This window comes from Zychaea mexicana (genome assembly GCF_025766255.1).
Source record: "Zychaea mexicana strain RSA 1403 chromosome Unknown BDB00scaffold_27, whole genome shotgun sequence".
In the NCBI taxonomy this organism is placed as follows: Eukaryota; Fungi; Mucoromycota; class Mucoromycetes; order Mucorales; family Lichtheimiaceae; genus Zychaea; species Zychaea mexicana.
The window spans coordinates 214,768-228,623 of record NW_026516690.1 but is presented as its reverse complement, the minus strand read 5'-3'; the positions used below and the strand labels follow the sequence as shown (position 1 = coordinate 228,623).

General features: G+C 44.0%; 6 protein-coding genes across 6 annotated transcripts; 1 reads left to right on the top strand and 5 right to left on the bottom strand.

Moving 5' to 3' along the window:
• Positions 1-405: 405 nt before the first annotated feature.
• Positions 406-1,600, bottom strand: BDB00DRAFT_306447 (uncharacterized protein). Its single transcript, XM_053116861.1, has one exon. It carries the CDS (start codon positions 1,442-1,444, stop codon positions 719-721), a length of 726 nt encoding a protein of 241 aa, XP_052980769.1. The 5' UTR covers positions 1,445-1,600; the 3' UTR covers positions 406-718.
• A 67-nt stretch (positions 1,601-1,667) lies between these two features.
• BDB00DRAFT_306611 (uncharacterized protein) lies at positions 1,668-2,459 on the bottom strand. Its single transcript, XM_053116863.1, has 2 exons — positions 1,771-2,459; positions 1,668-1,672 (listed from the first exon to the last, which is right to left on the bottom strand). The coding sequence occupies exon 1, from the start codon at positions 2,278-2,280 to the stop codon at positions 1,912-1,914; it is 369 nt and encodes a 122-aa protein (XP_052980768.1). The 5' UTR covers positions 2,281-2,459; the 3' UTR covers positions 1,668-1,672; positions 1,771-1,911.
• On the bottom strand, positions 1,987-3,760 carry BDB00DRAFT_306656 (uncharacterized protein). Its single transcript, XM_053116864.1, has 2 exons — positions 2,705-3,760; positions 1,987-2,621 (listed from the first exon to the last, which is right to left on the bottom strand). Exons 1-2 carry the CDS (start codon positions 3,332-3,334, stop codon positions 2,307-2,309), a joined length of 945 nt encoding a protein of 314 aa, XP_052980767.1. The 5' UTR covers positions 3,335-3,760; the 3' UTR covers positions 1,987-2,306.
• A 1,749-nt stretch (positions 3,761-5,509) lies between these two features.
• BDB00DRAFT_306423 (uncharacterized protein) lies at positions 5,510-7,268 on the bottom strand. The gene is made up of 3 exons (XM_053116860.1): positions 6,235-7,268; positions 5,790-6,165; positions 5,510-5,632 (listed from the first exon to the last, which is right to left on the bottom strand). Exons 1-2 carry the CDS (start codon positions 7,202-7,204, stop codon positions 5,912-5,914), a joined length of 1,224 nt encoding a protein of 407 aa, XP_052980766.1. The 5' UTR covers positions 7,205-7,268; the 3' UTR covers positions 5,510-5,632; positions 5,790-5,911.
• Positions 7,269-8,283: 1,015 nt separating this feature from the next.
• Positions 8,284-9,911, top strand: BDB00DRAFT_882767 (P-loop containing nucleoside triphosphate hydrolase protein; the record flags this gene model as incomplete). The annotated part of the gene is made up of 2 exons (XM_053128176.1): positions 8,284-8,373; positions 8,460-9,911. 2 exons carry the CDS (start codon positions 8,284-8,286, stop codon positions 9,909-9,911), a joined length of 1,542 nt encoding a protein of 513 aa, XP_052980765.1.
• Positions 9,912-10,189: 278 nt separating this feature from the next.
• Positions 10,190-12,665, bottom strand: BDB00DRAFT_761751 (uncharacterized protein; the record flags this gene model as incomplete). The annotated part of the gene is made up of 4 exons (XM_053119286.1): positions 10,190-11,187; positions 11,255-11,375; positions 11,529-12,426; positions 12,559-12,665. The coding sequence occupies 4 exons, from the start codon at positions 12,663-12,665 to the stop codon at positions 10,190-10,192; spliced, it is 2,124 nt and encodes a 707-aa protein (XP_052980764.1).
• Positions 12,666-13,856: the final 1,191 nt, after the last annotated feature.

The following is a 13,856-nucleotide window of genomic DNA, read 5'->3' as shown; positions in this document are numbered from 1 at the left end:
TCATATTTGCTTCTGTGGCATCGTGTCGCGGGATTGCAGAGGGTGAAGACGTGTCGGACGCTTGGTTGATTGATACATTTGCTCCAAGCGAGCCTGCTTCGGCTAATCTTGGCTGCTGCCGATAAATTTGCTGCGCGTTGTAGAGAGAGACGTGGAAAAGAACATCTTGTTTGGTTAAGGCTGTTGTCTGGGACATTATAACATGACCGTAGTCTGTACCACCGTAGACTTGACCCAATGGGCAATAATTTGACAGATCAATATTAGCAGCTGTATCTTCGCACTAGGGCTTTTGCACAGTCGGTATTATTGCTGGGACAGTAGTTGCAGCGGCATTGTCTTTCTTGTTGTTTTTCGCCTGCTCGATAAACTACAATAATGGGAACGTATCAATTAACAACCAGTACATGTGCTCAAGAAGTTTAGAGAGGATAATATTACCTTCTGGGTCTTGTATCTACGACTCTTTTCATTCTTCAAATCACGATGATTAAGCAGCATAGCGAGCCTAGCTTGCCGATTTTCACGCACACGTATCGATAGTGCGGTACTTGCTTCGATTCTTTCATGTTTGGTTGCAAACTGAAAACGATTTTTGGCTATTTTGCGTTCCTTGGCGGTTTGTTGGTATTTTTTCCTTAGAACACCATGTCTTCTTTGTAGCTCTTTTATGCTCGATGTTGCCCGCTCTTCATCAGCTTGTAACTGTTCATGCGTCTTATCGGTCGTCCCAATGGTTGCTGACGCTCCTGACCGACCTCCCTTCTTTCGTCGCTTCCTTCATGATTCCAACGATAGATACGGTCTTGTCTGGTCGTACGATAATGCGATTATAGAATTCCATGCGATGTCGGTCCGCTAGTGATTCAACACGAGACTGATCGAAGAAGGACCATAGCATAGCATCGGGGTTATCTCGAGCTCGTTCACACGATCTAATGGGATTGTTCTGGTCATCTAGCACTTGATATTGACCTTGAGCCCGTCCACGATTATGAGGTGTCAAAATCTCGTACATGATTGCTGGTGTCAATGCCTGCACGTGGATATTGTGAGGTGCAGCATCAGGATGAACAGCGACAATATGGTCTTTGTAGCCAATAGCAGGTAGAATCGTATTTGATAAGACTACGAATGGAAGCTCTGTCATGAAGCATCGGGTTTCGTCGTCGGGCGTGGATGGTAAAAGTGCGTTGGCAATCTTTTGCACAGCTGCGACCTCCAATGCAGCAAAGCTTTTCATTCGTGTGAACTCCGTGATTTGAGCTTCTTCTACGTCTCGGTCTCGTGGTATACTCGGTGAACGTAATAACGCTTTCAGTAGACCTTGCAAATAAGATGTCTTCTGCTCGTTTGGTGTGCTATCCTGGGCTCTTTGTTGTTCAGACAGTTCATCAACTTGTGCTTCTTGTTGCGACAGTTCCATATCTTGAGTTTCATCCATGCGCAGCTTCACGGTCAGCCATAGTAACCAGATTGCCCAATTGGATGGTTCCGTTTTCGTCAACGACAGCTAGCGAACGCTAGTAGATAAACAGTATATATCAGATAAACGCTATAACAAGGGATAATAAAAGCTAATTTAGAGAGAAAATCCAACCTCTTCAAGTTCAATCTCGTCGTTACGAGAAGCAACACTGTCACCATCTTCATCTTCAATATAGTCAACAGTCTAATAACCACATGTTTAATCAGAATCTCTAACATATAAACTTGAAAAATCATGAAGAGGGTTTGAGCAGAGTGTGTAACAGGGAAAGCAAGCTTTACCTCATCACCAAAAGCAAGGCTGGTTTGGTCATCTTTTATTTTAGGTCCCTCCTCCTCCTCTGGTTCAATGCTTTCTCCAACAGGGGCTTTCTATAAAGCAACTCAACAATGGCGATATTAGGATACACCTGCTGGTAGAATTCACTCTACATACAGTCCATTTCGAAAGAAACATACCTTCTCCTTCAACTGGGTGACGATCTTGTCTAACCGATGCATACATGCTTTAATTCGTTGAGCAAATTTTTCTGTTTGTTCTGGATATTGACTTTCTAATTGTAGGTGCTTCGCTATCTGCCGGCACTCGTGGCGTTGCTTAGACCGCAGTTGTAGGATAGTATACTTGATTGGTGTATTTCTGTTTTTTTCCTCACGCTCCCGCGCATCCTTGACAAGTTTTTCGGCCTTTTCGACGTTCTCCTTCTCTTTTTTTGTCGCCAAGTTGATGCGCAACAGATCCAATGTCAGATGATGTAGGGCTGCTTTAAAAATCTTGTCGCTCGCCCACATGTTGTTGAGGTTGGTGCTGTACTCGTTTATCGACGCCTCGATCGTTCCTGACAAGCCTGATGGTGCTGCTGGCAAGCCGGGGTTCTTGGAACAAAGGGTATGCCATACAGGGTGAATAGTGTCGGTAGTCGTCTTGGTTTTGTCCCAAAGTGGTGCGAATTCAAATAGTACAGATGTCGTTTTGATAACAGCCCTTCGATATCACGTTGATGAGGCGATCTGGAACCATTTTCTTCCTCTTTAAGCCCTTTTAGATCTTGATTGACCATAGGTACACAAATTTCACGCTGTTGGTCTAGTGCAGTCTTGTTTTTGATCTTGTATTCGTTGGGTAGAAGCGTCTGCAAATCGAGTTTCGTCAAGGCAGGCGAGATTCGAACACTTCCGTCTTGATGGAGAACAATGTCATCTTTTGCCAGCTTACACATGGTTGCGTAGACAATGATGCTGAGATTTGAATGTTTGTCGTGATTGCTTTAGCTTTGCTGATGACTGTATCATGAAATAACTTTGCGTTGACGTCTGAGCGTAATATGTTTGGAAATCCCATCGGTGTTGTCGTACGATATAACAAGTCGGACTCGTCGGTGTTCTTTTGTAATTCATGCCCGCCCTCCTGTTCGACATCCTCGGGCTCTTCCTGTTCTGTGTCTTCTGAGTCGTTGTCAGTCAATTCCCTCGACAGGCGATCATGTAGATTTTGTAGCCAAAATGTTTGCCACTGCTTCTTGGGATCACAACCGCGTGTACGCAACAGATTGCCAGCTTGTTGTGCGCTGATGTTCAATCGGTACTGCTCGTTCGCAAATTGCGCTACACTCTGCATCGTCCCGTTCGGCAAGTTATGGTTACCTTCGATCTTGGTGCGTATTGCTTTTTCTGAACTATTGTGATGGTCTTCCAGAAAGCGATCAAGTTTCTTTAGGAGTACTTCATCTAGTAGCCCCAGGATGATGGCCGGATCATCGTCATTTGTTTGGCGTCGTGTCCTTGTTCTTGCTACAACCCCATCACCAAGCAGCAATGCTGCAGGTCGTTGGTTGCTGCTGGACATGGACTACAGCGGTAAAGTATGCTTACTAAAGTGTGTCAGTCTGTGTGCTATTGACCTTCTTTCAGACTCTTAAATATAGCGATGGAACACGTAACTCACCACTTTGAACAGCTAGAGGAAAAATTGGTGGTCTTAAACATCAAAGAGAAGTATAGAAAAGAAGAAAAAATAAAAAAGGTGAGAAAGAGGGATGCAGTGCCAAATGATCACTTTGACAGTATGTATACGTGTATAAGTGACGCGAAAAGGTCGGATGACATTACTGTATTGTGACGCGTCAAGATCGCTACATATTGATTGGTTCCTCAAGCGATTGCGCGAGCAGTGACAACTTCTGCTGGTTTATGTCCGTGCATCCTTAGAAGAGTACTACCGTCTTTTCCTGTTAGATCATATATGAAGGCTCTTTAGACAACTGAAAATCACGCAAGTTTGATCATGGAGGAGAATAAGTATTCTGCTATTGGTGGTGCCTTGGAAATATTTTCACCAATGTAATTAGCAGCATTACAATATATAGCTGAATCAGTATCTGGCAATAATAAAGCGCGTCGATGTCATTCCATAAAAACGAGTGCAAACTAATCCACGACCGTCTGTGATAAACGTGGGTTGTGGATAGGTAATAAGATTAAAAGAAAGAAATAACAGACAATTTGAAATACAGTGAGAGTCAAATATGAAATGATTTTTATTATATGAATTCACAACCCTTTATATACTGTTGTAGATGTTGTCTCGACTTCCGTTTGGATGAACTGATGAATGGATCGCGGACATGCCGGATTTCAGATGTTTCAAAGATGAAGAAGGATGGGAAGGTTGAGTTTGTCGGCCATGATAATGGACGTTGTCTTCCGATTGTAAAGAGTCATCTTTGCCGTGATCAGTGTGTTCCTTGTTTGGCGAAGTCTCACCTTTGTCAGTGCTGGAATTGATATCCACTCTCTGACAGGTACACTTCGCTCAACTCAGATAAGCTAGATTCAAAGGAAGTGCTGACTAACTCGAGAATAGGACAATGTGTATACAATGGTTGGTCCTGAGTTATTCTCGATTGTGATTCATGTTTGAGAGATTATTGATATGGCGCTAATTATGTAATATTGTGATTCATTCGTGTGTGTGGTGTTCTCTCTACTGCTTTCTAATGGTTACAAAGACGGCGGAGTGGGTTGAGTTGTCCGGATCAATCTCAAAGTAGTGTGGTTTACCACATTAACCCCCTCCAGGTTAGATTATAACCGTGAGTCTTGAGAACTAATGGAAGTTTAAAGCTTCATAAAGGCGAGCTTTCAAGCGTTTGCTTTGACGTGATGGACGTGTAGATGTTGCGGGCCGCGTTGCAGTACCACGTTTCGATGTGGATCGTGTCGATCGTGCAGATCGTTTGGATGGTTGTGCAGAAGCAGCTATTGCTTTGTTCTGCATTGTTGGTGTAACAGTACCAAGCCGCGTCCAGTACTCAGCTATGCGCTGTGGGCTACTGAACTTCTCAGGAGGGAGCCAGCTGTCATTTTTCTCATCATAGTCTTCCCATCGAATTCTGTATAGGTAATTTCCACCTGACAATTCTTTGTGGTCTACTACTGCTTGAACAGTGTACCAATTTTTTCCTTCTTGATGTATCTCATCAAGTGAAACAATTTCGTCTTCGAAAATTAACTTGAGTTGTGAAGGAGGAAAGTCTCTAGGCATTAAAAGTCCTTGTTCATCCATAAGAACATATGATTCGCCTTTTATTTCCCTGACTACGGTGTATGGTCCTTCATAAGCTGGAGCTAATTTACCACCGCGCTTCATATCCCTGATCATCACTTTGCTGTGTGTGGGAAATACGACATATGTCTCTCCATATTGGGTACTTTTATTCCTATCTCATGATGTTCTACATATGTAGAGTGATAGTATTTAAGTTTTCTCTAAGTTAATTATGCCGCGTTTCTCGTTTACAATGTCAGCCCTGATTTCTAATTATTCTATGTACTACTAGAAAGATGAAGCTCTCTTTTAGATAGAGAAAAGGAACACCCGTCCTTTAATCCGACTTATCAGAGGCAATACTTAATTAGGATAACAAACAAATAATAAAGGAGAGCACGTCCGGTAGAACAATGTAGGATCGGATGATTTTTGATGCATTGGTTTGTTGTACAGTATGATGTGCTGTATGTAATGAAAATATAAGGGTGATCGGCGGCAATGGTTGAGTAGTGCCAGACCAGAGGAAAAGTGTAAGAAAAGATGATGTTTTCCAAAACAAAGCGGCTGGCTGATATATAGTGCCATACAGAAAGCCTTCGTAATGGTAGCAGATCGGTAGTAAAATCATGAGCAAACAAGAAATCATACAAAAAAGTATAAGCAATTCATTTTCAATAATAAACAGGATTTTATACTTGAAGCATATATACTTAAGAGTGAAATACAGATATAACAGAAAGGATGTATATACATGGTAAAGTTTGTTGAAAGCAACTGTATCTGAGATGGTGATGTTTGCCGGAATGATACGGAGCGCCACCATTCCACTTTTTGACTATCGATAAAGACCTACGGTGGGACTAATGTTACGGTCTATTGCTGTTCCTGCATGAAGCGCTTCCAAGCAACTTCCAATTCTTCACGTTCAGCCTGTAAACGGGTAATTGCTGCTTCCCATGCCTCCGTCTCTTCCTCTTTTGCGTTACCGCCCATTTCAAGTAATCGGAGCTGTGGTACACCCTCCTGCAACAGCACGGTCACAATGGCTTCAAGGTCGTCGACTGTGATTCCATTGCATCCTACATCCAGTGATTCCACAGCGCTTGTCTTTAATTCTGGTAGTAGTTCTGGTAGTCCATTGATCTTGTTATTAAAGAGACCGAGATGTCTAATCGAAGCCGTATCAAGCAACGCACCAAATCCTTCGTAACCAATAGCATTGCCACCCAAATCCAAATGAACGCGACGATCGTGGGCACTTGCTTGGGCGAGCCATTTCGCACCTTGATCATCCACTCTGTTATTTCTTAACCGAAGTTCGGTCAAACCAGATGGTGCAAGCGTGGTGCTTAGGCTTTCCAAGGCTTGCGATTCGATTCCGTTTCTGTCGAGCCATACCCGGGACAACCTGCGGTTGATCTTGAGTGCTTCGGCCAAATTTTGCATCAGGGCATTGCCATGAATAGAATCGGCAGTATCCTCTTCTTCATTATCGCTGTTTAATGCAGTGACGCCCATAAGCTTGAGTGATTTGAGAGCCGTGTTGTTTGCCAAAGCTGCTGTTAGAGCGCCAGCGCCTTCCATGAGTGGATTGTTGGACACATCAAGCTCTTCCAGTTGAGCAAGACGCGTAGCAAGCGTACGCGCTCCAGCTGCGTCAATCTTGTTGCCGGCCAGGTTCAGGCACCGCAAGGTATCCAGTGGCTCGATAGCATTTTTAAGTTCGTTACGCGCCAAGTTAAGCGATCGTAAAGTCGTGTTTTTCGCCAGTGCCGGTGCGAGCGCTGTGAGAGAAGCATCACTAAGACCTTTATTTTCGAGATCGAGATGGTGCAAGCCTTCATTGACAGCAAGACCTTCACCGAAAATGCGCAATAAATCGTCATGTTGACCGAGTTCTGCGTTGCCAATGTTAAGGGTTTCCAATGTATCATTCAAGGTCAGTGCCTCACTAAGCTGATCCATGGCTTCTTGTTCAAGGGCATGGCCGGAGCAGTAGAGAACTTTGAGTGCGGTGTTATGAGCCAAGGCAGCGAAAATGGATTTTAAATCGTCTTGTGAGAGGCGTCGCATGCTAAGAATGTGGAGCGTAGTTAATTTGGGATCATTTTCGTTGAGTTGCTTGACCCATTTCTGTACTGCGTTGTCATTGCCTCCCCAAACCATGATTGACTCGATTGATTAAAGCACGTTTTTATATACAGAAGATATGGCAGCAGCCAGCCACCGACTAATGATTGGCGGGGCCAATTTATTGGGCAGATCTATTTGCACCACCCCCTCGTGCACCCCCCCAGTCACTGCCCGGCCCGGATTTTTAGTTTGCACCCCCCCTCCCACCGAAACACCTTTATCATGCAGAGAAGGAGTTGTGAGAAAATCATTGCTTTTTTTGACGAGTCTTTTTCATTCATAAAGCCCGTACTAGTAATCATTCCAAGCAACGACAGGAACATTCAAGGCACTCATCCAGCGATTCCTTTAAAAAAACAGCTCTAAGATAGGCCGTGTGTGGGCGGGTAGGTAATTTTTTATACAACGAGACTAATAGTCTTTGCAATTTTTATGATACGCTCCAATCAATTTCCATTGTCACTTCCTGAGTACTATGTAGTACCAAACATGATGCGAACGACACAATAATGTAGAGGTCATTGTATCTATAGACTATGTATATACAGACTATGTATGTAAATAAGTATCCTGCTATTTGAAGGATTTTGCATTAATGTGGATTATGTAGGACGTGTCAAATCAAAGTTTATTTTTGTTTGTTTCATGATCCTTGTGGCCTCCCTTTCTGTTCTACATCAATTTTCAGTTCCATCATTAGCATATTACTCGCATATCCTGTCCATGCTCCAGGAGACTCTTCTTTATACAAGCAAGTAGCAGTTGCCAGTGCTATATTGTGCGTGTGTGTGTGTCTCCTTTCTGGCAATCTATTTTTGAAAAGGCACATGTGTAAAAAAAGGCATACACTTAGTACATAGCTTCTCATTTTATCTTACTTAGTCCGATGCTAATGCTTCGCTCTTCAATCTTGAAATGACTTTACTTCAAATCGATCTGCGATTGACGAATGTGAATGAAGTGGTGTGCACGAAATGGTTCGGTGGGAGGGTGGGGGGTGCAAACTAAAAATCCGAGCCGGGCAGTGACTGGGGGGGGGTGCACGAGGTGGGGTGCAAGTAGACCTGCACAAGCGAATTTTTTTTTTCGTTGTTGCTTTGTATTTTATCACAATGGGCGATTCGGTTTTAAAGAGCAAGAAGGAGCGGAAGGAGAAGAAGGACAAAAAGGAGAAGAAGGAAAAGAAAGAAAAGAAGGACAAGGTTAGTTGTATTATATCTTTTGGTAATGAGGCATATACACTAAAACGAATCAACTCATTCGGTCTGTGTATATTTATATCACATAGTCGGAAAAGAAGAGAAAGCTTGAAGAAACTGAAAACGACGAGACCAAACGTCGCAAGGTCGAGGAAAAGGCACCTGAATCGGCTGTTGATCAAGTGGCTGATTATCACTACAAGGAACATGACGATCTGGTCGCTCTGCCGCAATCCGAGATCGATACTTATCTCAAGGATAACAGCGTCAAGATTGACAGCGATCTGAAGCTTCGTCCCATTACCAAGTTTGCCTACGCCCGTTTGCCTACGCTGCTCGGCGATCTCTTTAAAAAGTTCGAAAGTCCTACACCTGTACAAGCCGTGACCTGGCCGTTTGCTTTATCGAGCCGTGATGTTGTCGGTATTGCCGAGACTGGTTCTGGCAAGACCTATGGTTTCTTGATCCCTGGCCTGATCCACCTTGCACACCAAAAGATCAACAGCAAAGAACATGGCCGTAAGCCCAAGATGGTCGTTATCTCTCCCACGCGTGAATTGACTGTCCAGATCCAGGAACAGGCCCAAGAGGCTGCCAACAAAATGGGCTTGCACAGCATTGTCGTGTATGGTGGCGTGCCCAAACAACCCCAAGTCAACTTGTTGCGTCGTGGTACAGACATTGTGATCGCCACGCCAGGCCGTTTGATGGATTTGATGAACGATGGCGAGTGTGATCTTTCAGAGATCTCATTCTTGGTTTTGGACGAGGCCGATCGCATGCTTGACGAAGGTTTTGAGCGTGATATCCGACAAATCATTGGTAGCACACCTAAGGAACGCCAGACACTCATGTACTCTGCTACCTGGCCCCAACAGATCCGCAAGCTGGCTGAGGATTATCTCAACAACCCTACCCGTGTCACGATCGGTTCAGATGAACTGTCCGCCTCGCAGCGTGTCAAGCAGATCGTCCAGGTCGTTCCCAATTCCCGCGACAAGCAGGACAAGTTGATCAATCTGTTGAGAAAGATCCACAAGAATGGCAACCGTATTCTCGTCTTTGGCCTGTACAAAAAGGAATGTGATCGTGTTGAAGGTGTGTTGGGCCGCAGTGGGTTCAATGTCGCTGGTATTCATGGCAGCAAGACCCAGGTTGCTCGTAGTGAAGCATTGGAAGGATTCAAAAAGGGTAATACACCTATCTTGATCGCCACTGATGTCGCCGCTCGTGGTTTGGATATTCCCAATGTCGAGTTTGTCGTCAACTTGACCTTCCCCTTGACCATCGAACAATACATTCATCGCATCGGTCGTACCGGCCGTGGTGGCAAGTCTGGAACCGCCTATACATTCTTTTCGGATGAGGACAAGGCTCACTCGGGTGAACTCATCAATGTCCTGAAGCAGGCCAACATGGAGGTTCCTCAGGAGCTGTACAAATATGGTACGACTGTCAAGAAGAAAACACATAGCGCCTATGGTGCATTTTTCAAGGATACCGGCAGTGCCCCCAAGGCAACAAAAATTAAATTTGATTAAGTCGTTGTTTTTTTCTTTTTTCTCTCCATGCACATACACACGCACACTCTCTATCTCTACCAAATCATCCGCAACAACACGCACCATCCATAGACTCTATACATCTTGTTTGTCTTTTCTCTTTTCATCATGCATCAGTTTCTTTTAATTCCTTTTCTATCTCGACCTTTTGTATATTACAAAATATGCATGTTGTTCTTATTTACGTTCGGATCACGACATCGATATTTAATATTGCTAGATCAGTAATGGGAATTACTTGTAATATGCAGTTTATGTTAAGATGAAGATGGAGGTGATGAGGAGGCAGGTGCAGATGCTGCAGTGATAGTGGCAGCGGCGGCGGCGGCAACAGCCGCACTTGGAGCAGGAGACGGTGTCGCTAACCACCGTTCAAGGATCCGCTGAACCACTGCTCCACCAGCATCCAATTTCTCCAGAAATCGGATCTTCATGCTCTTGGCTTTGTCACCGGGTATTAATAAGTCCGTGTTGAAGTGGTGGATTGTAGGACCTTCCGTTGGTATCACGGTCATGACGAGCACTTCGCGCAACTGGCTCTCTTGTGTTACTTGAAACGTCGAGCTTTGCAGCTGCTTTTTGTCCATCAACAGAACGACGGGTGGAAAGCCTTCTTTTACGAGACGGATAGAAAAGAAGCCTTCGACTAATGCCACCGAGCATGCTGGATGAACAAAAAAGAACGAAGGGCCAAAGTCAATGGATAGCGTCGGGAGTGGGATGCCTGCCGGGTTAGAATATAACGACGATTGTGGTTTGGATTCTGCTTTAGCGGTGGTCGTTGGCTGTTGTTGTTGTTGTTGTTGTTGTAGTTGAGGTGGTTGAGGTGGTGGTGGTGGTGGTGGTGGCAATGAATGTTGAGACTCTTCTGCAGGAGCTTGCTGCTGTTCTTGCTGCTGCAGGAGTTGTGCAGCATACATGCCAATTTTGCTATTGGATGTCGATTTTTTAGAGCTTTGCTGTTGTTGTCGTTGCTGAAGTTCCATGAGTTCCTTTTGCCGTTGATTCTCCCTCTCGATCTCTTGCTCTTCTTGTCGCCTTGCTCGTTCTTCTTTTGCGCGCTTCTTTTCTTCCTCTTTGCTAATAACGGACGCATCCTTGAGAATCTTCCCCTGCAACCAAAGTAATCCACATCCATTACACAACGTTCCTGAACCCGCAGGACCCGGTCGCCACATGGCTGTGGTTTTTGCGCTGCAATATGCACATTTTCGTGTTCCATCGTCCTTGACATTTGCGCTTTTGCTTTTTGGTACTAAAAAGATCATGCATTGACCTTTTAGACCCCTTTCCAACTCAAAACAATCATTGTTTTAACTTACGTTCTTCGTCCGTCCGTGGTCTTTTCCCAAGTTGTATAGCATTCAATAGTTCGTTTCTTTTCTTTTCAGCCGTTACTGGCCCGTGCACAACATCGGGGAAGCTGGTTGCTTTGTGCAGTAGCTCCTGCAGATCACGATACGTGTACGTAAGAATATATACATTAAGTTATAAATCAATCGATCGACTTTGCTTTTCTTGCCCTCCATCCACCCTTCCCCAACGTCCTCTCCTTATCTTTGGAGTGTCAAAATGTCCAAATCCAGTAATATTTACCGCTAAAGTCTTATCCATTGCCGTGTAGTATTGCAAAAAGGTACGTGTCGGTAACGTTCTCAGCCTTGCCATCATTCTATCACGTACGACTTCCGCTGGTTTGACCGTGGTCCGGACGACATTGAGTAAAGGCTCTTCCACTTGGGATAATCGCATATTCACCGGTTGTTGGGTCGGCAATGCTTTTGACGCTGATGCACTTCCTCCTTCTTCCTCCTTCACAACAGCAACATCATCGTTGTCCTTTTTGGGCTTGTCCAATGTTGCAGAAAAGTCGCGGATCGTTTCTGAGCTTGACTGATGGCCCCATAATGCCACTTTTTCCTTTGGATCGCGAAAAAACCCATTTTCTTCTTCAGCAGCCAACGGTATTAAGAACGATACTGTAAGCTGAAATAGAGAACTGGTATCACACGACGACGTCACTTCAACAATCGCTTCTTTCGGAAAAGCGAATCGGTCGCTTGTGTTTTCCTTGAATTCCATGACGAGATCTGTAAAGACACAGTTGTTGCCTTGCTGTTGTTGTTGTTGTTGTTGCGCCAACTCCTGCTCCTGCATAATAGTATCACCGTCGCCGTCAATTACGTTGTCGCTCTTGTTATTGTTATCGTTGTCGACGTCGCTATTGTGAATGTCAGTAATTTCGTCCGAGAATCCAGCATCTTTGGCTAGCTGTGCCCAAGGCTCTGTTCGTACAGCTTCATAAAAAGCCGTTTCAGGAAAACTATGAACGCCCAAATGCACTGTACACGACCCAAGGTATCGCATATTTGGCCACTTTTTGCGCATATTGTTGGTGCGTCGTGGCTGTTGTATATTGTCATGCCGATATTTAGGAAATATTGAGTTGCACCAATTCAACCGTGATTGTAACAGCGAGATCAATAAGGCGCCACTGAGTGTAGGGTAATAGACATATGTAGATATATATTTAAAGTGTCAAAAAACGATCGCAATCGTTATTAAAGCCAGACTATCCCACCTCCACCTCCTCTTTCTCCTTCTCCTCCTCCAGTAAAAGGTTTACCTTTTACTATCTGATCCTGAGGAAGGCTGAGGATCGGTTGGTAGATTAGTGTTGCGTAAATTGGCTTCGGCGCGCTTTTTTGCAGTAAGCATTGCTGAATTTGACATTGCGTGCCAGTTCGGCGTTCTTGAGGAAAAGGGGAGCGTGTCGTACGACCTTGGTCGACTGGAATTTTTACCACTCAGCAAACAGCTTGTGTGGAAGGCTATCCTGCTTGTATTGAAGGAAGAAGCCCTCACATCTTGTTCAGCAAGGATCGGAGGATCTTTTCAATCCTTATATGTGATATAAAGCAGTTTTGCATTCCTGTAATCGAACTAGATGCAGAAGGTTTACATGTCTCACAACTTTTCCACTTGCTATTTGCTTCATCGTACGCCTGAGAAACAAGAAGCTCGGACAGAGTCATCCAACACTGTTTTTGTATGTCAATATTCTGCATTTGTGTGTTAGAGAACAAAGAATGGGCTCTATACAGCAGTTACCCGTGTCCGATTATAGTGTTATCTTTAAGCGAATTGCAATGGTTGATAGATACTGAATATACAGAATACTTGAAGGTCTGGGCTTATCGCTCAAGCAGAATGCCACAACAAACAAAACAGGTACATATCATTGATACGGAAACAAAAAGCTTCTGATCATCTCAAGGTGATGATTGTTTATCTTGAAGTTTAGTAATAAATCACGTGTGCTCGCGTTTTTAACAGTGCTTCTAAGCATCATTTTAATTGGAACCGGATGTAATATAGTAGGCAACCTCACAAATGTATACTAATCCCGGGCAGTTTACGTACCACTATTCCACTTGCTTCGACAGAACGTTTCTTTTCCAATAATCTGCGGAAATATTAATTAAATTTGCTTATTGCAATAAAGTGCTACGTATGTGCTGTTACTAGATCACGCACAACGTCATCTTACTGCCGCTATTGTTACCAAGAAGATAAACTGTGATTGTCCACCCCACACTAAGAGCAGCGGTGTGTGGCGTGGAGAACAAGAAAAGGTCTCATCAAATCAAACCTGAGGGAAGCAATGAAATTTTGATTTTGTGCATACATCAATTTTGAAACCCATGAATTGGCTGCAGCAGCTTTTGTTTTTTAAAAGTTGTATGTAATGCGGGCCGATAATTAACCCAAGAATACGACGACGGCGACGGCCAGTTCGTTTCAAGATGCGTACATAAATCACGCAGCAGCACCATTACATAATGGGTGAAGTGCACGGTCAATAAACAGCAACATTAACTATTTTGTTATTGTGTTTTCGTTATGGAAATATTAGAAAACAGA